The 23,574-nt window shown below is 37.6% G+C and overlaps 1 protein-coding gene across 1 annotated transcript in view; it reads left to right on the top strand.

The window, feature by feature from the left end:
• The window catches only part of LOC126236667 (cytoplasmic dynein 2 heavy chain 1), an 873,274-nt gene that overhangs the window by 145,020 nt on the left and 704,680 nt on the right, over nt 1–23,574 (top strand). Inside the window, exons 10-12 of the mRNA XM_049946146.1 lie at nt 12,149–12,318; nt 12,392–12,581; nt 21,906–22,133. Of these exons, the coding sequence (XP_049802103.1) occupies nt 12,149–12,318; nt 12,392–12,581; nt 21,906–22,133 (588 nt within the window). The remainder of the gene's footprint in view (nt 1–12,148; nt 12,319–12,391; nt 12,582–21,905; nt 22,134–23,574) is intronic.

Raw genomic sequence — 23,574 nt, forward strand, 5'->3', positions numbered from 1 at the left:
ATATACAGGGATACTCCTATTTAAGGGAAAACTAGATGTAACACAGTTTGTTAGTTAGAAAATATGCTACATTAACTGAACTACAAACACCGATTTGTTACAAATTGTTACAGATTGCTCATAGATTATGCAAAGGACAATGGTAACTTCTGAAAATTCTCAAAAAGGCATGTTTATTTGCATTGATATATGTATACTCTACCTGAACTGTGAACCACAAATGGTGATTTGCTATGAATTAAATTTCTTATCCAAAATACTTGTACAGCTAACTTATGAAAACATAGTTTTGTAAGCGCCCGAAAATTCTGAAACTAACCTATATCTCATGTAAGTGTACAACAAAATTGGAGAAAAATTGTTTTGAATGAGAATAGGCCTACTATCCTCAAAAATTTTAAAAGGACACAGTTTAGTTTAAACCTGCAATTGATGATAATAGTACTAGTTAATCGCAGCACTCGCGAATGTTCAAAATTTCACAGTGTATCATAATACGAATGGATATTGATACCATCAATGAGAGATTACACAGAAGAAGTGATGTGAACAGTAAAATATGTGAATCTAGAACTTTAAACCAACACAAGATTTTATACAAATGGTCCCACACAAGGGAAAATTCGTAAGTCGGCTTTTATGTATAAATAAATGTGCATATTGCATGGATTTTTCACTTAGCTGATTCTGTGAACACTTCCACACAGGTGTGCCGAAGAAGAACACTGCAGCGTAAGTTTATCTCAGTGAAAATCGCTAAAATGTGCAGCACCAGCAAAGCATGTCTTCTCCCTGTTGCAGCTAACAGTGTCGATGAAATCAATGGCATTCTGCAATGATGTTCGATGTCATTGTAAATTGATGTCAAATATAAATTCAGACTTGCCCCAGGAAGTGTATTGGGAGCCTTGCTGCTCATGACACATATTGGTGGATTTAATCACAGAGACAAAACAACAATGGTACTAATCCCCATCCCCATCCCCTGCGTTGCCCACTTCAAAGTTGAATTTATTGAGTAGTATCTGTCCCTGTCATTCTGGAAAGGCAACAAGTACCTTTAAAGAGTAGAAATTCCTTTACTTGATCTCCATTAGCCACAATTTCTTCAGGGATTAGTAACCCAAATATTTTGTGGCTTTTGCCCTCCAGTACTTCATATTTTAAGATTAAATGTTGTGTGGTTTCATCCCTCAAACAACATATTCTTTCTCTGTACACATCATGAGCATGTGTTTCCTGAAGTTCCGTGGCCAGTCAGTAGACCTACCATGAGTACAATCTGCCTCCTGTTCAAGCTCAGGGTTGCAGAGCTTCCCCTAAAACATGGTTTCACTGTCTATTTTTGGGTTTTAGTCCCACATTCTATGTGCTATCTTCTGATCCAGCTATATTGTTAAAATTTTATCTTCACCATGGTGATGGTTAAGACATGTTCCGGTCCAACAGATGGAGTCATGTCCTAGTAAGTCTATCATCTAGTTTATTACCACTAATTCCTGAGTGACCAGGGATCCACAGTACCTTTACACTAATGCTTTTCCTTAGCCTCAAAGGGATTTCATGGTATTCTGCAATGACATTTGATGTCATTATAGGGACTGATTGAGATTTCAGAGCTGCTTGGCTGTGTGAATGAATGTAGATACTATGTGCCTTGTAACACGTACATAGATTCTTCTCCGGGTGTGTTTCCTATTGTTATGTAAAAAGGTTTATTGAAGCAACTCGAAGCTATGGTATAGTCAGCCAACATTTCCCAAAACTGTCCTATGTTTACCTCATTCCTAATATTAGCTTGGGACTGTGCACATCCTAAAGATTTCCAATTTTTTCAGAGTTTTACCTGTATGTCCATGCTGCAGCCTCCATTGTAATCCAAAGATGTAGTGGGGATATGTTCAGCATGCTCTCCATGACTGCAGTGGCAATGCTGCCATTTCCATTCATTATGACTAGGCAGACAATCTCAGCACTTCCTCATGCTCCTTAACAGCCACCTTCTGCTCTACTTTATTCCACAGTACTGAAGCCCTGTAAAGTATCATAGGTTGTATTACAGAGGTGTAAATCCAGTGAATGTTCTTGGGACTAAGACCGAATTTTTTCCACATGTCCTAGCATACATAAAAGCACCTGTGCCTTTGAATATATATTCTACATGTGACCGATCCATATTAGTTTTGCATCCATGGTTTCTCATAGGTAGGCCTACTGCACAACAGTTGGTAGAATTTTGTCAGAGAGCTTAAGCTTCCAGTACGTGTCTGGGAGATGCTTTCTTGTGTGTTGTAGTACAACAGTTTTCTTGGACTAACCCTTAGATCCTGCTTCCTACACCAATTTTGCACATTGTTCAGAGTGCATTGCACCAGTGTTCTAATGGTATTTGCAGACCTGTGTTCCCACAGTACTTGCAGATTTGCTAAGAATTGCTATGATTAAATCATCTGCATATTCTTGACAAAAATAGTATCTAGTATTTAGCTGCATAATGAGCTCATTTACCACTAGACTTGGCAGTAGTGGTACAAGACTTCATCTCATGGGCATCTTATAGTGGTGTTGATCACCCACAAACTTCACATCTTTCACAGTGGTTTTTAACTTTTGTGTACTCAGCATAGTCTTAACTCAACTACATGAAGTGGTCTTGATGCCATGCACTCCTGCAGCTTTAACCATGGATCCGAAGGTCATGTTGTTAAAAGTCCCCTCAATGTCCAGAAAGATGCAGAGCATGATTTCAAGATAGGGTAGTGCTTTTTCCACCTTCTCAACAAGTTGGTGATGTACTGTTTTGCATTATTTGTTTGGTTGGTATGTGTGGTGGTTTTCATGTTGAGGAACCTCAGTTAACCTTCTTTTCCTAATGTGTACTTTAACCAGTTTTTCTGATATCTTTAAAAGAAATGAGAACAGACTGATTGATCTCATTTAGAAGCAATGAGGACAGACTGATTGAGCTCATATCCTTAGCCTTGGTATGCTCAGTTTTTCTTGACCTCAGAGTGAAAGCATTAGGAATGACTCCTGCAGCTAATCTCACTCCAGTCTGCATAGGAGTGTGCTTGTTACAGTGGAGCTGAAAGATGCCATCTAGGCACAGTGATTTGGACTATTGAAACATTTCCCCTGACTACTGTTTGCTCTTGAACTCCAGATTGGCAGATTCCTAGTTCTCCCATTGGTAACTTGTAAATCAGTACCTCACAGGGGCTGAATATTGATCTGGATCCTCTGCCTGAGTGCATTTGAGATGAACGATTTTTGAGGAACACTTCCAGCATCTCATGTGCTGACCTAGTATACGAACCATTCTCCATTCTTGGTGTAACTCTTGAATTTGTTGGTAACTTAGTGATAATTTTGTGAAATATACCTTCAACCTCATCACAGAATAACTTCCAGGATGACTGTTTCGCTTGCTTAACAACAACATTATATTTAGATAGGGCTTCTCTATATTTTGCTCACTGTCCTTTCCGTCTTGTAAAGTTAAACAATCTTACCTGCTTTCTTTGCAATTCCTGTTTGTTATGCCTTCAAGATATAGTCCTATTTGTGTAATTCTTGGTAATTTGATGGTTTTCTAAATACAAGCTTATAAAGGTTGCTGTTACTTCATCTGCCATTTCCTCTAAGTGTACTGCATTTTTTTATAGGAGTTTTAACATCAGATAGATGTATACTTAGATCTTTGCTGTACAAATCTTTATGTGTTTTTCAATGATTTCTTTGGACTATAATGTGTTGAGCATTCATTTACACCTTAAATGTAATACATATACATGTGGTCAGATAAGGATAGTCCCATTACCACATGCCATTGTTTGACATAACTAGCCATTATGACTATACCAAAAATTTTATCAGTTACCCATTCCCTGATGCTGTTCCAAAAGGTAGATTCCTTAACCCCTATTCATGATCTCCAGGCTGCACTCTAGTAAGTACTCAAATAGGTACTCACCTCTGCTGCCAATACAACTGCTTTCCTGCACTACATTGTAGGCATTGGTATCATAACAAACCAGCAGTTGTTCAGTCAGCTGAAAGAAGCCACCTACCAGTCTCTTCACTTCCTGGGATGGAGGAACACTGTCCTTCTAAGGCAGTATGCTGAAATCAGTACTGTTTCCCCCATGTTCACTTCCTTATGGTGTCTCATTCTGGCATTCAGTAGTCCCTGGAACAGAAGTTTGCCATCAGTATAAATGAAATTTGGTTTTTAAAAGATATGATGTTCTGGGAGTTTTTTGATTCCTTGCGTGAATCAACTTTCCTCCAGTTCCCTTGAGGCCTTTATGCCCTCTATGTTCTTGTATCAGGGAAACATCCACGTCCAGTCTTCCCAGAAGATGACGAAAGGCAGCAATTGCCCCCTACTGTGCAGTGGGTTAATCAGCAACACTTCCAGTTGCCAACTTGCTGCTGTTGTCACCTTTGATGCCTTTAATCACCCTGACAGTTACCTATGGACAACCCTAAACGTAGATCTTACTTTTTCTTTGCTTCAGGGATGTCTCTCCACTTTCACCACAAGACGTTTGCTTTCAGTTCCAGCTTCATAGTTAATGATCCTAAAGTACTCCGTCGAGACTTTATGGCTCTGAACCCATACTTTCTTGAACAGGTATTTTGTGGGAATGTTCCTAAGTAGTTTTGGCACCAAGATGGAATTCTTTTGACCATGGCGCCCTTTATACTAGTTCGGTTGAAAGTCTCTGTGCAGAAGCTGCCGAGCGACTGCTGTCATACTGGCATGATGTTCTATTCAGCAGATATGTGTGCCATTTGTCTGCTATGTTCAGCCACCCATCTTATGCCTCCTTCTTTGATGTCTCCTTTGACCGCTAGTATGGGATGCGTCCCTCTTCTCTGTTATCTCCTGGAGTTTGCTTTCAGCTATTGCTCTGGCAGCTTAACTTCACGCTACCTGCCGCTTTCATGTTGGGTGTGAACCCTTCACCACCTTGGTTTCAAGGTGCGGCTCGTGTTCACCATGGACTTCATTCACTTCCTAATGAAACTACTCCAGATTCAATCTATCACTGTAAGATTCTTGACCTTCACACTGAACTCAGCCATAGTATTTTCGCATACACTGATGGCTCTCAGGCTGACCATGATGTCGGGCGTGGCACCGAAGATTTTTGGTATCAACTTCTGGAACACTCTTCGGTATTTACAGCAGAGCTCTTCGCCCTGTATCAGGGCATGCAGAACATCTGGTGACACAGGCAATTCAATTGTTTCTGCTCCGATGCTCTCAGTGCACTCCAGAGCCTCTGTGTGCTGTACACAATCCCTGACTTAGTGCAGCAGGTCCAAGAACACTTCCATTTTTTCACTCTGGAGGGACCACTGTGGTGTTCATGTGGGTCTCAGGTTACATCTGTCTGATAGGGAATGAGGCTGCTGTTGCTGTTGCCATGGCTGCAGTCGTCCTATCTCAGCCTGCTAGTTCTTCCCTTCCTTCCAGTGATCTCAGTGTTGCCATCTGTCAGCAGGTGGTGTCACTTTGGCATCACTGCTGATCTTTCCTTCATGGTAAAAAGCTCTGGGGGAATGAAACCTATCCCAGCAGTGTGGCCGACCACCTCTTGACCCTCTTGCCAAGAGATCATTTTAGCTAGGTTGCTTATTGGTCACTGTCATTTTACTCATCACCAATTGTTAAGTGGTGATTCACTGCCACTTTCTGCTCATTGTTGTCAACCTTGGACGTTTCATCATCTCCTGACCAAATGCCCTTTTTTGACCACTTTCGTTCTAATGTATGTTTGCTGTCTGAGTTATCGGTCGGTTTAGTGAACGATGCGTGGGCTGCCGACTACATTTTACTTTTTATCCATTGTAGCAATATGGCGAAGGAATTTCCGGTATCCCTACTGCACATTTTGTTCTCCAAGAGGAAGCCCTTTTCTCAGTTCTCTTTCCTTTCATTGATTGGGCTTAACATTAGTCATTTTAACTCCTTTTTGATATTAGTATTCTAAGGTTCTGATATGGGCGCATATAACCTTAGGTGTTTTTGCATCCTAAAACAAAACTAGCAAACAAACAAACAAACACAGTACCAAGATTGCTGTTTTAGCAGTATGGAACAGTTCAACTGCTGTCTTGACCAGCAGCTTTGCCTCATTCTGTGGATTTATCTTGGGCTTCATCTCCTTCAGCCAATCTACTGTCCCCATCCCCTCACAGACTAAGATCAGAGCACCCTTGTCCACATAGACCCTTCTGAATTTGGGGCCTTCATTTGTGTCCACATTATCTTTTTCAAACAGGGCTATCTGGACAATCTCCCCTTGCTGTGAGATTATGTTAACAAGGTGGAAATCTTGTTGGGTAATTGCCATCCTAAAATCAAGACTGCAGTGCTGTAGGCCTGACTCCCTGTTTACTGCCTCATTTTTCTGGGTGTTTTTATCCTGTGAATGTGGAGTAACAGATTACTCCCTCATTCTCTTGCTCCCTGTCTTGGAAGTTGATGGTGCCTGTTTCCCGTTTCACTTTGAGACAATCTTGTCTTGGGGGTGTTAGGTTCAAGACCTTTTAGTTCCATCCATTTGTTCTTAGTAAGCCTTTTCTCCTCATTTTTCTGAATATTGATCTGGTCCAGCTTCTCAGTAACATTTTCCAGCGCTGGAACTGTCCCCTTCCCTGCAGAAAAAGCTTCCATCAGATCACTATCCGATGTCTGGGTGTTTGAGGTATCTTGAATGTCAAGTTTCTCATTTTTTTCCACAACACGGAATGCGTCACACTTTGGGTTGGGCAAATGCTTGTGTTTTATCCCACTTTTTCCATCTGTTAGTATTTTCGTGTGAATGGCATGTCCCAAGAGGGAGTACCTAACCCTCAACTCTGAAAGGATCTTCTTTGCATGGGGTCACAGTCCACAGACAAAAGCAGAAGCACTCTTGAGGGGGTGACTCACATTAGTGATCTGACAAACAAAATTAATTCCCAGGCTTCAAACCAATTATCTGAAGCGAAATATCAACTGATACAATGGGAATTATCCTCAGTTATGCCCCTTTTAGTGATTTGAAGAGTATTTATATATATGTAATATGAAAGGAACTTGTAAAACAAAATTCCTTTGGGAGAACTATGCTATAGACAGGTTACTTCATGAGACAAAACCAAATCAAACACTCTTGGTGTAATACGAGATGTTCGTGCTTGGATCCTTGCTTTTTGTGTTTTATGTGGATGCTTTATCTAACCTGATGCCATGCAAGGCCATATGCAGATGACACCACCTTTGTTGCAGTTAATAGGGCTGTGGACACACTGAAGCAGAAAAGTGCAGAACAACTCAGTATATCCATTATATGGTTCAGAGCAAATGAATTACAAATTAAGCACTCTGAAACTGTAAAAATTCTTTTCAACCTATGAAGCAATGATGACTGTAATGCCTCAGTTAAGCCTCTTGGCATTCTTCTTGATCCAAAGTTAACTTGGGAAACTCACACAAACTATGTATGCAAAAAGTTAACCCAAGTCACCTGTCTGCTAACTAAACTTAGAACTTATGTGATGAACAGGTTACTGTAAAAACAATCAGTTTTTGACAATATAATGTAACTGGGTACAAAAAAGTCTACTCACTATGTGGCTGCAGAACATGCACGTAAAAGAAGGTTATACTTATGCAAGCTTTTGGAGCCAGTGGCTCCTTCTCTCGACAGAAGGGTTGAAGGGAAAGGAAGAGGGGTGAAGGAAAAGGAGTGGAAAGGTTGAGGAAAAGGGGTAGATTTTGGAAAAGTCATTCAGAACCTTGGGTCAGGGGAGACTTACCGAACGGGATGAGAAGGAAAGACTGATTGTTGCAGACTGCACCAGACAAGATTTGAGAACCTCTGAGCTGAAGGGGGGGGGGGGGATTAACGAAAATGTAAACATTTATTTAAAAAATCGTTATAGTCAAATTTATTAAGGTACAAATCTAAAATTTTGCGTGTGTAAAGCAAAAGAGGTGTGTTTTAACAGAAAAATAAAATAAAATATGCAGGATTAATATTTTGCCAGTGTTTTTTTTATAAAAAGCCATAACTCAAGTTCTAATCATGCATTTAATCAGAAAATTTTACTGTAGTGTCCTGAGAAGGTTATAAGACCACTAAAGAACAGTTATTAATTTATGGTACAGATTGTATCATTAACAGAGTTTTTAATTTTACACATCCAAAATGAACTGTCTTTTCTACATATAATCATCTAAAAATCAGAATTAATTGCAGGATCTCGTATTTTTTAGTTCCAGTGAGACACCAACACATGGAAAACAGTTCCTGAAAATTTCATAACATTAGTGCATATACTTTTAGGGAAAAGGCTTCTAATAACGTAAAAAATGTAAAACAGAGAAAATGAGGTTTAAAGATTTTCTTCTCATACTTCTACATGTAATAAGCTTACCTCAATTTTAAAATCCTCCATACTGATTCTCCTCATCCTACAGATTTCTCTTCTTTCCTCTTTGAATCTGCCTGACCTGTGTTTGCAGGTAAGACTGATCTGTTAGCTTTGTTGACCCTGCTCTTGTTGATGGTGTAAAATGCTTTTGTTGTAAACACACCAGAAACTATACCAACTCTCTTCATCACTTCAGTTCTGCCATTATTTCTGTTATTGTAACAAAAAACTGCATCATAGACACTTAATTTGAGAGCTTCAAGTACACAGAATATCCTTTTTGAGCATCTAATCCAAATTAATTATTGAGGCTTTCATTTGCATTTTGTGTCTTTCTGTGAAGAAACTTCCTCAATAAATCAGGGTTTGCAAGAAACCTGAATGTGGGCTTAATTGCAGTCATAACAGGTTCTGGAATGAGTGTTTATGTGAATACGTCTCATTTCTCTTGTTGAACTTACACCAATCATCTTTTGGACACAGATTGTGCATTGGTGTTTGGTCAGTGGATAGTTTGTGGAAAAAAATTGTCCACACAGCACGCCTCATTGCCTCTAAATTATATGTGTTTTTCCTGATGGCTCTCACATAAAATAACCGATTTCCATGATCCACCGTTTTCTAAACACAGTTTTTCCACCACCCATTATGCATAAATCTTGACTTCCATGGAAAGGTGTATTCAACGTTCCACCTAGTAATACGTGTTGGTATTGTCAAAATGTAAATAAACCACATGCAAGAAAGTTTTCAGGCAAAGATATAGATGCCAGCCAGAGATATAGATGTCGGCCAAAGATATCAAAAGAAAATAGCCTTCACACTGAAAAAATTCCACTGAAGCAAACAGTTTCCCAAATGTCGGAAAAGGTGGGAGTGGCTGCCAGTGCATAGTTAATCGTTTTAACAATTTAAAGGCATTTCTAAAGCTGCTATCACGATAAACTTCAGACACAACATAGATTAAACTGTGTAGATCAAGGAAATAATAATTTTGAAAAATTTATTCTTTTGGACCAAAATCCATTTCATCCCCCCTTAAAGGTGGAAGACAGGATAATATGCAAGACAGAAATTACTGCTAAAACAGCGTTCATGAGTTAATAAGAGTGAAAAGCTAAGTGCATTGTACATAGAAGAGGTGTCTACTTTTTGTGGTCATCCTCCTACTTCTTTTATGTACAATGCATATAGCTTTTCACTCCTAAATCCCTCCTGTCCTTTTACTTCACCCCTCTTCCTTCCCCTTCGCCCATTCTGCTGGAAGAAGGAGCCACTGGCTCCAAAGGCTTTCATAAGTATAACCTTCTTTTATGATCATGATCTGTCGCTGCTTGTTGAGAACAGGTTACTGCTGAATTCCTATTACGCCCTTTTTCACAGCCACCTCACAGCCATTAGCTGCATTGCTGGAGTAAGAAAACATGTATCATACAGAGAACACTTTAAAGAATTCAAAATGCTGATATTTGCATCATTGTTAAGTCTCAGTTGTTTGGTGCATATTGAGGAAAACTAAGACAGCCATAAACTACAAGAGTCTATACATAACTATGGTATACATCAAATGCCGATGCTGGACGCCCCTTGGTTACTATACTTAAAAAGCCCCAAAAAAGTTACATGTACAGAGGGACACAATTATTTAATATGTTACCACCAACAGCACACAGTGCATCACTGAATGTCTTCAGAAATATTACAAAAAGCTAGACTGAACAAAAAGCCTTCTGTATGATAGAAGAACTTAAAATATGCAGTGAAAATGATCAGTGTACTAAAACCGCTGTATGATGTGACCACTGTACTACATCAGCTCTTCTGAAACTATTATGATATCATACTGGTGTGCTGTATTTTCATAATGCATTGTTAAAATGTTTTTCTCAATATGTGTATTATGTTACACATACTGTTTCTTCTTTTGTCATTCTGTGTGAAGCGTTTATATTTAATGATAACCAAACGTATTCATATAAGGAATATATGTTCTTTCATATGTATAACTTATTATGTAGCTATACAGTTTATGTAAAATGATGACATCAATTGCATGTAAAAATTGCTTGAAGATGGATCAGTAAAAAAAGAATACCAGACCATTCAGCCTCTTTGTTATATTAGGTATATACATAAAATCGATCACCAACTTCATGGAAAAATGATTATTTTTCATCAGACAGAGGATCAAGCTGCCTTTAGAATGATTCAAAGCACAAAAAAGCATTTAAAAGCTGTAAGGGAAATTATAAAAAGAACAATATTAATTGCCGCTTTACAAGAGAGTTTGAGGATCTTTTTTGAAATACTGTAGGAATAGCCCTGTAAAACAAGGTGTTGAATGACTCTAAGTGAGTATATTGAAGAGTATATTTTTGCTACAGCTTCCATTAGACTTCAAGACAATAGAGGGAAATTGGATATTTGATGAAGAGACATGCAAAAAGATTCCTTGTCTTCATGTTCAGAACTGCTCTTGGCAACCATAGAGATATTTTTGAGAGCTGTAAATTGGGAAATTAAGAGGGAATTCATATATTGACCACCAACATTTTGCTAATGGAATTATACCGTCTGTCTCTAGAGTAGACTCTTCAACAGCAAATGAAAGAAGTGATAAAACAATTTGAATGTAGGCCTGATAATCAGTTATAATAACTCTTGTATAATCAACACACTGAAGAGAAAATTAATATGAAACACAGTGAAGTCATAGAAATTATTGATGAAGTTTTGTATTTGGGTAATTTACAGTCCACAGCTAGGTGGATGAGAAAGAAACAGTTAGAAGAGTAAAAATGGCCAAATGTTTACAAAACTAGATATACAGTCTGTCTGGAACATTTACTTTACTGTCAGTTTATATCACTAATTGTGACTTATGGCCATGAGACATGCAAAAAACCATTCCAAAACTGAATTTTTCTCAGTGTACAACAGGGTAATGGATATTTTGAGTCACTAGGAGAGACAGGAAAACAAACAATACCAGGGAATAACCATTTGTGAAAGATGACATTACAGTATTAATGAAATGTAAACTGTGCAGCACATATAGCAAGGCAGATGTGAGGTGGATGGTGACTGTGTAGTTCAGCAAACTACAGACACATACACCAATGTAGAATATGTCCTGCAAGATGTACATTTGAGGGTCTGATGTGTGCAAGCTCTGAAGCTGTTGCGATTTCCAAATACTGGGCTGGAAGTCTTTCCTTCTCATCCTGTCTCGAAAGTCTTCCCTGACCAGCAGTTCTGGGTGTCTTTTCCAAACTCTACCACTTTTGCTAGACCTCTCCAGACCTTTTCCTTCACCCCTCTTCCTTCCCCTTCAACCCTTCTGCCTGAAAAGGAGCCACTGGCTCCGAAAGCTTGCCTAATTGTACTCTTATTTTATGTGTGTTTTCTGACACTGATTGGTGAGTGGATTTTTTATCTATCCAGTTACATTATATTGTCAAAATTTGATTTTTTCAATTGTTATAAATACTGTACATTGTACTTTGTGTTTATTTGGGGCCAAAAAATTCCACTTACCTTGTACATCTTATACCCCGTCTCCACAATATCTCTTACTCTCAGATGCACATCATGGGAAGACATTTTTTTTGCCATTTGCATAACTTTTTTAATTTCCACCCTTTTACATAATATTAGTAAAATCACAAGAGAGAATCATTTTAGTTCATTCCATAATTTTGTACCTTTTGAACAGGTTTGTGAAATTCAGAATATCAGCAGTATTATTCTTCATGATTTAAGTGGATACAGTGAACTTCATACAGCAGTGAGTGAATTAATAAGAGATGTCAAAGAACAAATTTCTGAGCAGTTTGATAACTGGACAAGAGATGTTGGAAGTGCTGTACATACAAGGAAGCTGAGGTATTTATAATTTTTATTTTTGTTAACTGGAGTTGTAAAATTTATTTTTATAACTGAGAAAATTAATTTTCAGCCTCCAGACAGATCAACCAGTTGTGCATTTTGAAGGCCGGCTAATGAGAGTCAACTATGATTATCGATTAGTCAGTCTGATACATGAAGTACGTCAGCTTTCAGTACTAGGATACAAGATTCCTTCTCATGTACAACAGACAGCTGAGTTAGCAGCAAGTTTCATGCGTCAGGCAAAGGCTCTTGAACAAGTGAGTGTATCATACTTTCTCAAACATTTTTGTTCATTTCTTGCAATCTTCCTTTTTCAGTTTGTCCTCTAAGGAAACGTTTGTATATTTGCACAATGTTTAGTGGGACATGTATTTTTATTTTTTTTTATTTTTGATGGTACAACTTGGGAAGTGATACTAAAAAAGGAAATCTTCAAACTTCATTAAACATGGATTAACCCTAGAAGAGCAGAAAAATTAACCCTAGAATGACACAAAAATTTCGCTATTGGAATAGTTAATTATGGTTTATTTTGACTACTGCGTAAAAATTGTTATATTATCAATGTCAAATTTATGTTTACAGTAATGAGCAGAACATAAATGTGTGCTTATTTTTCTTTGTTTATTCAAATTATGAAAAGTTTGTTCCTTATTTAGCAGTTTAATAATATGGCATTTTCAAGTAAGCTGATCTTCTCCTGAAACTCTGTCTTTATCTGTAATTTTTTGTGAGTTTTAAAGTCGTCCACGCTGACCACGTGTATCCTTCTTGCATCAGCTACATCCTCCATGTTGCTGCTAGAACTAGGAACTACCTTGTACCTGGAGTCCATTGTTCTACTGATGGCGCACTATTAGATCTATATCTGTATATATACTCCGCAAGCCACTGTATGGCATGTGGCAGAGGGTACTTCATACCACTACTAGGCATTTTCTTTCCTTTTCCACTCACAAATGTAGCAAGGGAAAAATGACCATCCACATGCATCTGTACAAGCTCTAATTTCTGTTATTTTATATTTGTGGTCCTTATTTGAAATGTACATTGGTGGCAGTAGAAGTGTTCTGCAGTCAGCTTCAGATGCTTGTTCTCTAAATTCTCTCAACAGTTTTCCTCAAAAAGAACATTGTGTTCCCTCCAGAGTTTCCCATTTGAGTTCACAATCACATGTGTTGATCAAACATACCAGCAACAGATGTAGTAGCCTACCTCTGGATTGCTCCAATGTCTTTTTTTAATCGGACCTGGTGCATTTCCAAACTAACAAACAGTATTCAGGAAAAGCTTGCACTAGTTTTCTGTATGCGGTCCCTTTACAGGTGAACAACACTTTCCTAAAAATTCTCCTAATAAACTGAGGTCAACTGTACATCTTCCCTAAAACCGCCTTTGAGAGCTCGTTCCATTTCATATCACTTTTCAGTGTTAAGCCTAGATATTTAATCAATGAGACAGTGCCAAGCATCTTGCTACTAATTCTGTATTTGAACTTTATGGGATTGTTTTTCATACTCATCTGCATTAACTTACATTTTGGTACATTTAGAGCAAGCTGCTACGGATTTCACCAAATTCAAATTTTGTCCAAGTCATCTTGTATCCTCCTACAGTCACGCAATGATGACACCTTCCTATGTACTGCAGCAATATCAGGAAACAACTGCAGATTGCTGCTCACCCTGTCTTTCAATTCATTTGTGTATATTGAGAATATGAGCAGTCCTATCATGCTGGGGGCACTCCTGATGGTACACTTGTCTCTAATAACACTCACCATCGTGAACAATGTAGGAGGTTCTTGTACTTAAAAATTCTTCAAGTCACTCTGTACTTAAAAATTCTTCAAGTCACTCAAGTATCTGGGAACCCCATACGTATGCTTGTACCAATGTTAACAATTTGCAGTGGGACACTATGTCATATGCTTTCCGGACGTTTAGGAGTGTCGAATCTGCCTGTTGCCCTTCATCCATCATTTGCAGAATATCATGAGAAAATGCAAGCTAAGTTTTGGATGAGCAACGGTTTCTAAATCAGTGCTGATTTGTTGACAGAATCTTTTCCATTTCAAGGAAATTTGTTCATTTTATATTTGAAATGAAAATATGTTCAAGAATTTTGCAGCAAACTGATGTTAAGGATACTGGTCCCTAATTTTGTGAGTCCAAGAGATTCATGATAAATGCAAGCTAAGTAAGGGGCCAATGCCATAGAGTACTCTCAGTTAATCTGAATTGGAAATGCATCCAGGTCTGATAACTTGTTTGTTTTCAGCTATTTCAGTTGCTTCTCTAAGCCAGGGATGCTTACTACTGCACCCTTCGTATAGGATTCTGTACGACCGTCAATCGATGGTATATTTGTACAATTTCCTGTGTGATTGATTTCTGAAACACGAAAGTTAAAACTTTGGCTTTCCTTTTGCTGTCTTGTGTTGCCCTAGCAGATTGGTCAATGAGTGACTTGATAGAAGCCTTTGAGTTGCTTAGCAGTTTTACGTAGGACCAATTTTCTTGGATTTTTGGGGAGAACTTTTGCTCAGTTATGATGGTGGTAGTAGTATGCTTCACACATAGAACTTCTGACAGGTGCACAAATTCCTATTAACTTTTTTCTGTTGTCATTTACATGTTTGTTGTTGAACCAAGAACACAACTGTTTGCTTCCTCAGCAATTTACAAATTTTGCTGTTAAACTGCAGTGTATCTTTTCCACCCTTAATCCACTTACTTGCAATCCATTTATAGATTTCCCATAATTCCAGTACATCCATCATACTGGAGCTAAACGATTTCAATTCATTTTCTAAATTGGATTCTAACAACTGCTTATTTGCTCTTTTTAGCAAAAATTCTCTCCCGGCCTTCTGGATCTATTTATTAACATTAATTTTGAGTTAGATTTAAAAGCAAATGATCAGAAATTTTTGTTACTGTGTAAAGAACTTCTTTCTGAGCCACCACAGCTTTAAAAATGTCTAATAAATGTAATTTTTTCCCTCTAGTGTTGTAGGTATGGACATCACTGCTCTTCTCAAATTGTAAGGGACTATTTATGAGGAAATTCATTAGTCAACATATGTATTGTGTCTGCACAATTAAAATGCCTAGCTCCTTGAAGAGGTACTTACATGACATTCCTGGTTGAACACCACATGTTATTCTTACTACTTGCTTTTGTCCAATCAACACTTTCTTCGTTAAATGAAAAGTGAATTAACCAGAAAATTATTCCACAAGACATTATTGAGTGAAAATATCCAAAATATGTCAGGAGGTTAATTCGTTAGTTTCCAAGATTATCAATGATATGAACTTACTTGTTTCAGAACCTCAGAAACATGCTGCTTCTTCATCAATACATAATCCAGAAATTTGGAGCATTCTACCATACTTACTTCTGCTGTGTTGGTATGATTTATTTGTTGTACAGAACTGAGTATAGTGTGTGTGGTGTCCCCCCCTCCCCCTTTCCCCCGGCCCCCTTTTTATTTATATTTTATTTCATTTGATTTTTAAATAGGAAAGTTCATTTTATTAAAATAAAAAAAAAAAAACAACCTTATGCTTGTTTGGAAAATATCATTCACCATCTCTCCTGTTGTTTTATCTGTAATGGGGTTTATTATAACACTAATATAACCTGCAAAAGTACAAATTATGCTTGTTGAATGTTAAGTGAAAGTAATGGACCCAAAATTGAACCTGTGGGACTCCCTTTATGATTTCTCCCCAGTCCCTAAAACATTCTACCCTTCTGACATTGTTTGAATTATTCAGCACAAACTTTTGCACTCTATTTGTTAAGTATGATTCACACGAGCTGCATGTGAAGTCATCAGTTCCATCAAATTTGAGTTTTGCTAAGAGAATAACATAATCTATACAATCACACACTTATAAAACTCGCAATAAATACCATCTGGCAATATATAATTACTTAAGACTTGTACTGCTGTATGAGTGAATATATACATAGCATTCTCAGTTGAGCAGCCCTTCTGGAATCCAAACTGTGATACACTATGTTAATTGTTTGCACTTAATTTTGAGACTACTCTTGAGTACATTACTTTTTGAACTATTTTGGAAGAAGAATTCAGCAAGGAAATTGGACAATAATTGTATAACTCTCTCTTGTCATCTTTTTTATGAAGTGGTTTAACAATTGCATATTTTATCTTGTCTGGAAAAATTCCCTGCACCAGTGATGCATTACCTATGTCACTAACGACATTACCTATTAATTTTGAACAACTTACCAGAATTCTATTTGAAATTCTGTCAACACTACATGAGTCTTTGTGTTTTAGAATTTTGCTATGGAAAGACACGAGAGAACAATGCATAAAGAATTAGTCGACGACGAAAGAGCCAAAGATTTTTATGATTGAAAGATAATTTGTATGGAGTTTGTTCTTCTGTAAATCAAGAAGCACTCTGTGCTAAATATGCAGACATGGAGCACGTGATGAAATTGATGGTAATAACAGTAAATTTTTGTGAATTGCACACATTATTACAATGTCAGTTGCAGGAGTTTTTAATCATACTGAACAGAGAGTATGGAAACGTTACATATTATTGCAAATACTTTTTTTTAGTCAAGGGTCATGCCTGGAATTATTTTCTTATTTATGACTGACTATTGACTTTCTGAAGGAAGAAGGAAAGCAGGACCAAAAATTAGAACATACAGAGTGCAGACCTCCCACTTTAAGTGGACTTGACTGTTCCTTGTATGATTGTGCTGCTGTCTAACAGCATTCACAGTATCCTGCTCAGACTGCATGGCATGATAGTGGGGAAAGTGTGCAGCCATGTGACAGAACTCCGCACACGAGTGAGAGCACTGCGTGCATGCAGAATTCTTGGTTGTCCCTGCCCTATCCTCTTATACTCTCCTAGCAATAATTTTCTGTATGTGCCTGCTCCTTACTGAGTTAATATAAGACTTTTCACATGTAATTCGCATTCATGCCAGCAGCAGTCAGGAATATTTTGATTTATAGTGTGTGAGGTTAATGAACGTATACTGTCTACTTTTACTCCATGGTGAATATTCATTCATACTTCTATTTTCTTAGGGTCAGTCAAAATGAATGCAATTTCCAAACAGACTTCTCAGAAAATTCAAATGAAAGCCAAAACTTTTCATTTGATAGGCTCTCAGTTTGGTTTGACTTTTGATCATAGCAAAAGAATGTGAGAAGTCTTGGACTGTGTCCTATGGTATTGTGTATTTCATGAAAATAGGCTTCTAAGTGTGTCATCATTCATAGAAACACACTTTATATGGCTTGAATCATAGACAGACGTAATGGCAACCCTTTTTCTCAACTCTTCATTGTAATCCTAGGTATCTTTTCAAAGTAGAGAATATGACTCATCAGAAAGTAACTGAATTGAACTGGTAATGGAATCAACTCATTGGTAGGAATAACTTAATGACATTCATGGATTACTTTCATTCAGATAATGCTGGTGATGAATAGGTAATCTTCCAATTAGTAGCTTATATATTATTAGCTTATATCTTGAATGGTGAAGTGGTTCACCAAGCCTGGTGAGGTGCTTTGGATGAGTCCTAAAACAGATTACTAAATGCACTCTATTTTACCATGTCTGATTCATTCATTATCATATTTTTCCTCACCCAAAAAGCATCATCATTATCAGAGAATTTAGGGTCTGATTTCTTAATTCTGTTAGGTGAGCACAGGCTCTGCATCAGAAAATTTAGAGTGGAAATACATAGCTGAATATTTCTAATGCAAAGAAAATGACTTAATTAATAAATTGAAAATTATAATCAATTAAAATCAGTATGTCTCACCAGAAAACACTATTTTCTAATCTTACATTAAGAACTTAACATTTAAAGGCAAACATTTGTTGCTTGGGTTAGAAAGATAAGAAAATAATGAAGAAAATGGTACAAATAGATGACAATGCTGCCAAAGACAAATGTATGTCATACAGAGCTCTATGTAAAAAGCAGTGCATAAAATTACTAAAGAACGATGTAAGTGAGCAGAGCTGTAAGTCATTTCAGTCTCCAGGAAGGGGGTAAATGATACAGTAGTCATTAATTAGCTGAAAAATTAAGGTATGAAATGACAGGGGAAGGTCAAAGGGTAGCTTCAAAAAGCTGAAAGATTTACATGCTTAATAAACTACATAAAAAGGCACTTGTATCATATCTCAAAGAGAACTTAAAATATTTACCTCTGAGCAGAGACAGGTAGCACAAGTGTGGAAGAATAGTCGAAGACAGATAGCTTAAGTTTGGAAGATTAGTCTACTATGCTATGGATAGATGTGTAGCTAGTACAACAGTTCGTTTGAGTTAGTATAGATTAATACCCACCACAGAGAGGAGATATTGAGCAGCACATTTAAAAGTAGATGTAAAAATAGGCAGTTCAATTAGCTATTGGACAAAGTCCTTTGTCAGATGTAGAAATACATACACATATTCACATATACATAACTGACACAAACATGGACGTTGTCATCTCTCAGTTCCGAGCCCTGACTGTGGTGAGTAATGATGTCAGTTGGGGATGCAGAATAGGTGCAGGATGGAGAGGGAGGGGGATAGGAGGGTAAGAGTGGAGGAAAATGCATTACTGTGGGAGTGTGCAGATGTGTGAAGCCTCAGTTTGGCTATGGCCATTCATGTTGACAGACAATTTGTTAATGGCGATGCTCACCTAGAATGCTGTGCAATGGTTGCAGCTATGTTGATAGACTGCATAGTTGTTTACTCAGGTGGCTGAGCCTTTGATGAGCTAGGAAATTGCTTGACAGAACTGGAGTAGGTGAGAGCAAGAGAATGTATGAGACATGTCTTGCATCTGGCTCTTTTACAGGGATAGGGGCCATTGAACATGAAGTTGGGAGCAGAGGTGGAGAGATAGTACATGAAGGGGAAAGGATATGGCATACCGTATTTACTCGACTCTAAGCCGCACTTTTTTTACAGTTTTTGTAATCCAAAAAACCGCCTGTGGCTTAGAATCGAGTGCAAAGTAAGCATTAAGTTCTGAAAAATGTTGGTAGATGTTGCCACAACTAACTTCTGGCGTCAAATATATGTAGCACAACACAGGTATGCTTTGCAGGCACAAAGATAAATACTGGTGTCAAAACCTCTGCGTCAGTAAATAAATTAAAAGAAAAGGTAGAAGAATGTAAACATTATGCCATGTATTTTTTTGTGTTTACTACTATCTCATTAAAACCCTGTCTGCCTAATAAACCACGAAACTAGAGTGAGACAACAGCAAATGCGAAAGAATATACATATCATGTCATGTTTATATTCTTATTATTCTTATGCTGAATAGTGATACAGTCCGAAATGAAGCACGACAACTGACTAGATTTTTAAATCTAAGATGACTCTAATTTCTGTGCAGAATGTAATGTACTAAAGGGGCGTCTGCAAAGATTTTCAAACGGAGAAAAATTTTCGCTGAACTCTCGTTCAGAACATCTTCTATCATACGCAGTCTATGATTTGGTTCTTGTTGATCATTATCAAACAAAGCAGCAGTGTAAGTAACAACAGATAGCAGTCTCTTGCCATTGTTTCACTTATGAGACAATTCCTCTCTTTTTTTTTTTATTGTAAGCCGTGGTAGCGCACACAAAAGCAAGCCATGCCGCGAGTGGTGACAGGTCGTAAACACTCATTATCAGAATGCGACAATCAATGCATGACACAGTACAAGAATGCATTTTCAGCTTAGAGTGATGTAAACCCCTATAACAAAGAGAACGGCACTTATCAGATCAAAGCAAAATAAGCAATCGATTCAAACCAGACGAAACACGCTAAAAAGGAAGGCTACCCAAATAAATATGGATAGAGGGCCTGACACATAGCAATGCTGCTTGGTAAAGCTTAACTGTTAAGCTTATGACTCGAACCAAACTACTGTAGCTGTATCTTCATCCATTTGACCTCAGTTGTTTTTCACGTTACAATGGACCAACTTTGTTTCGATTTGGAGGGGCGGCCTAAAACGTTTCTCTCACCTTGAATTTTGAGTCTCAAATTTCAGGAGCGGCTTAGACTCGGGAAATTTTTTTTTTCCTTGATTTCGAGTCTCATTTTTCAGGTGCGGCTTAGATTCGAGTGCGGCTTAGATTCGAGTAAATATGGTAGGTTGGGTGAATGTTGGAATACCACTGTGAAGGAGGTGGAGAGGATATTTCTCATATCTGGGCTTGATGAGAGGCAGTTGAAACTCTGGTAGAGAACGTGATTCATTTGCTCCAGTTCTGGATGGTACTGAGTTGTTAGAAGGGTGCTTCTTTGCAGCTGATCAGTGGGTAGGTGACTAATTTGGATGACTGTGGAGCCAATGTGTGGAAGATAAGTCTGCTAAGACCTCAGCAATACCCTTGATATACAGGGAAAGAGACTGCTAGTCACTGCAGATGTGATGACTGGATGTGGCTAGGTTGAAAATAAGGGATTTCTTTGTGTGTGGATGGCAGCTATTGGAATGGAGATATCATTGGTGGTTGGTATGTTTTATGTGGACAGAAGTACTCATTGAGCCATCCCTGAACTGGAGGTAGACATTGGGTAAATGGCATGTTGGTCTGAGGAGGACTAGTAGAAGTGAAATGTGGAGAAGATGTTGAGGTTTTGAAGGAATGTGGATAGGGTATCTTTACTGTTGGTCCTAATCATGCTATCACCAACATAATTCCTCCAAAAGTCAAATCATTGTGGTGCAGAATAATACCTGGAGCCCACCCAAGATCATCTTGCGGACATTTATTTAAGGAACTATGCGTAGTCACGGTACCTTCACAAGACATCTATTCACTTATGAAATTTGTTATTAATAACCAATCTCAGTTCAAAAATAATAGCAAATCATATGTACAAGGAAGAAGGAAGGATGACCCTCACTATTCTGGGTTACCGCTGACTTTGGCACAGAAAGGGGTGAATTATGCTACCGCAAAAGTCTTTGGTCATTTACTAAATAGCATTAAGATAACCAACCAAAATTTAAAAACAAATTAAAAGAATTTCTGAATGACAACTCCTTCTGTTCAATAGATGAATTTTTAGATATGAAGTAGTAATTGTAAAAAAACAGTAAATAAATAAATATGTTGTGTAAAGAAACCGTATGTCAAACTGACATGTTCCACGTCATTACAAAATGTCGTATTCATGATCTATGGAACAAGTATTGATGTAATGTAATGATGATCTTTTAATTTACACTGCTATACATCAATGTTTTCCCCACTGTGTAATCCCGCCTCTAATGGCAATACCACATATCATGCAATATATTTCCCATTGTTATTCTAAATGAGAGGCAATTGCGACAAATTAATCTGTGATTTTTTGTTTTGTTTTAGTTTCTTTAGAAAATATGAAGAAAATGTTTTCATTCAGGAGCTCAATTTATTGCTTATAAGTTTAAAAAATACATATAGTTCAATAATTTTCTTAATTTCCTTTACTTGTATTTACTAATTAGAACATGCGATTTGGATTTCCAGCCATTTATCAGATGTTTTAATATTTATTTACAGATAGCAAATTTTCATAACACTATTGGAGATCGAATGATACCTTCACAAAGGCCAATGATGTTGGTGGCAGCACGGGAACTGGAGCGGCTTGTTCAAGAACAAGGCGATGTCACATGGGGAGACAGTCAAACTATAGAGGGCTATTTGTCTCGTCTTCAAGCTGCTGTTGAACGTCTTTCACGAGAGAACAGCATTCTTGCTGCTTATCACTGCAATCTTCGGAATAAGGTCTGTTCTGTTTTTTAAATGATGGTTTCTATCTCTGCATATTTGCTGTTTACATAAGCCAGTTTGAGACAAAACAATATTTTTTGTGGAATATATGCATTGAACATTAGTGAAGATTAAAACTGTGCTGTAGACCAGGTATTTATCCTGGATGCAAATGTTCAACTCATCTCCACTGAAGAATAAGATCATCCTTCTCACACTGAGGCTGTGCTGAAGGCCTCTGTATGCCGAAATGACAGACTGCTATTCTCATAGCTTACTGAGAAAGCCTGTGTGAAGTTCGGAAGGAACATAGGAGCATGTGCCAAGTCAGATGTTTGACTTGGTCCTTAACCCTTTCCACCCTGATAGAAAATTTCTTAAAACGTTGTCTGATATGTACCAATTACCATACATTATTACGTGTAGAATCAGGTAAAAATACTGAAAAAATTCGCATAGTGATAGTTTATTCAAGAAGTCACCAGCATTATCGTGCTACTCAAAATTCAAACATACCTTTGTCTTGTTGTTGAAGTTTTAAATGATCTGTTGCACTCTGATGGTCACAGCATGAAATAAAACAGCTGCCAAATGGAAGCTGGGAGCTCGCACCATCGCTGCAGTCTGGAGTGATGCAGAAAAGTGATGTAGCTGAAACACAAAAAATTTATAATCGAACCCACACGATTGTGCGGGCCAGAGTGGAAAGGGTTAAGGCATGTCTTGATGATAAATTGATAATTCCTTGATACCTTAGGATGTGTTCTATTAACTGACCCCTTCTTCTGGTTAAGTTCTGGTACACATTACTTTTCTGCACAACTCAATTCAGTATTTCCTCATTAGTGAGTAGAAAAATCCTGTGAAAAATCTTGTGAAATTCAGTTCTTTTTATTTAACTGATGGCTACTTTTGGGTATCAGGACCTGTTCTCAAATCATCCAAACAGATAAAAAGGCATATTTCCTGTTAGCAAGCACAGCATATTAATGTTGAACATACTTGCATCTAAGTCAAGTTTTCCAGTAACCATTGGTAGGACAAACATACAACTCAATACAAATTGTAATTTTCCCATTTGATTGTTTGCTCATTAAAGTCTCTACACTGATGACTGTACAGTTATGGAACTTATGTAGTAGTACTACTAGGCTTTCTGTAAAGTGTTCTGTTGTTTGTCTTGTGATCAATTGCAGGTTCTGAATGTAATTTATCCTCACCTTTCATTCTGAATCTTGCCCAACAATCTCACATACAGTATTAGTTTGTTATCTCAATGAATTCAATGAATTTTGTTGTCTTACCTACTTCGGCAAATGCAGCATCTCCATCATTTCCCATTAGCCTGTTCTTTTGACAGCTACTTAAATTTTCCCCTAAAATCTCACTGCTGTCAATGTCAGGTTTTAATTAGTCTTCTGTATTTAGTATTACATGAACTCCACTGTTTTTTAGA

The sequence above is a fragment of the Schistocerca nitens genome, chromosome 2 (assembly GCF_023898315.1).
Source record: "Schistocerca nitens isolate TAMUIC-IGC-003100 chromosome 2, iqSchNite1.1, whole genome shotgun sequence".
Taxonomy (NCBI): domain Eukaryota; kingdom Metazoa; phylum Arthropoda; class Insecta; order Orthoptera; family Acrididae; genus Schistocerca; species Schistocerca nitens.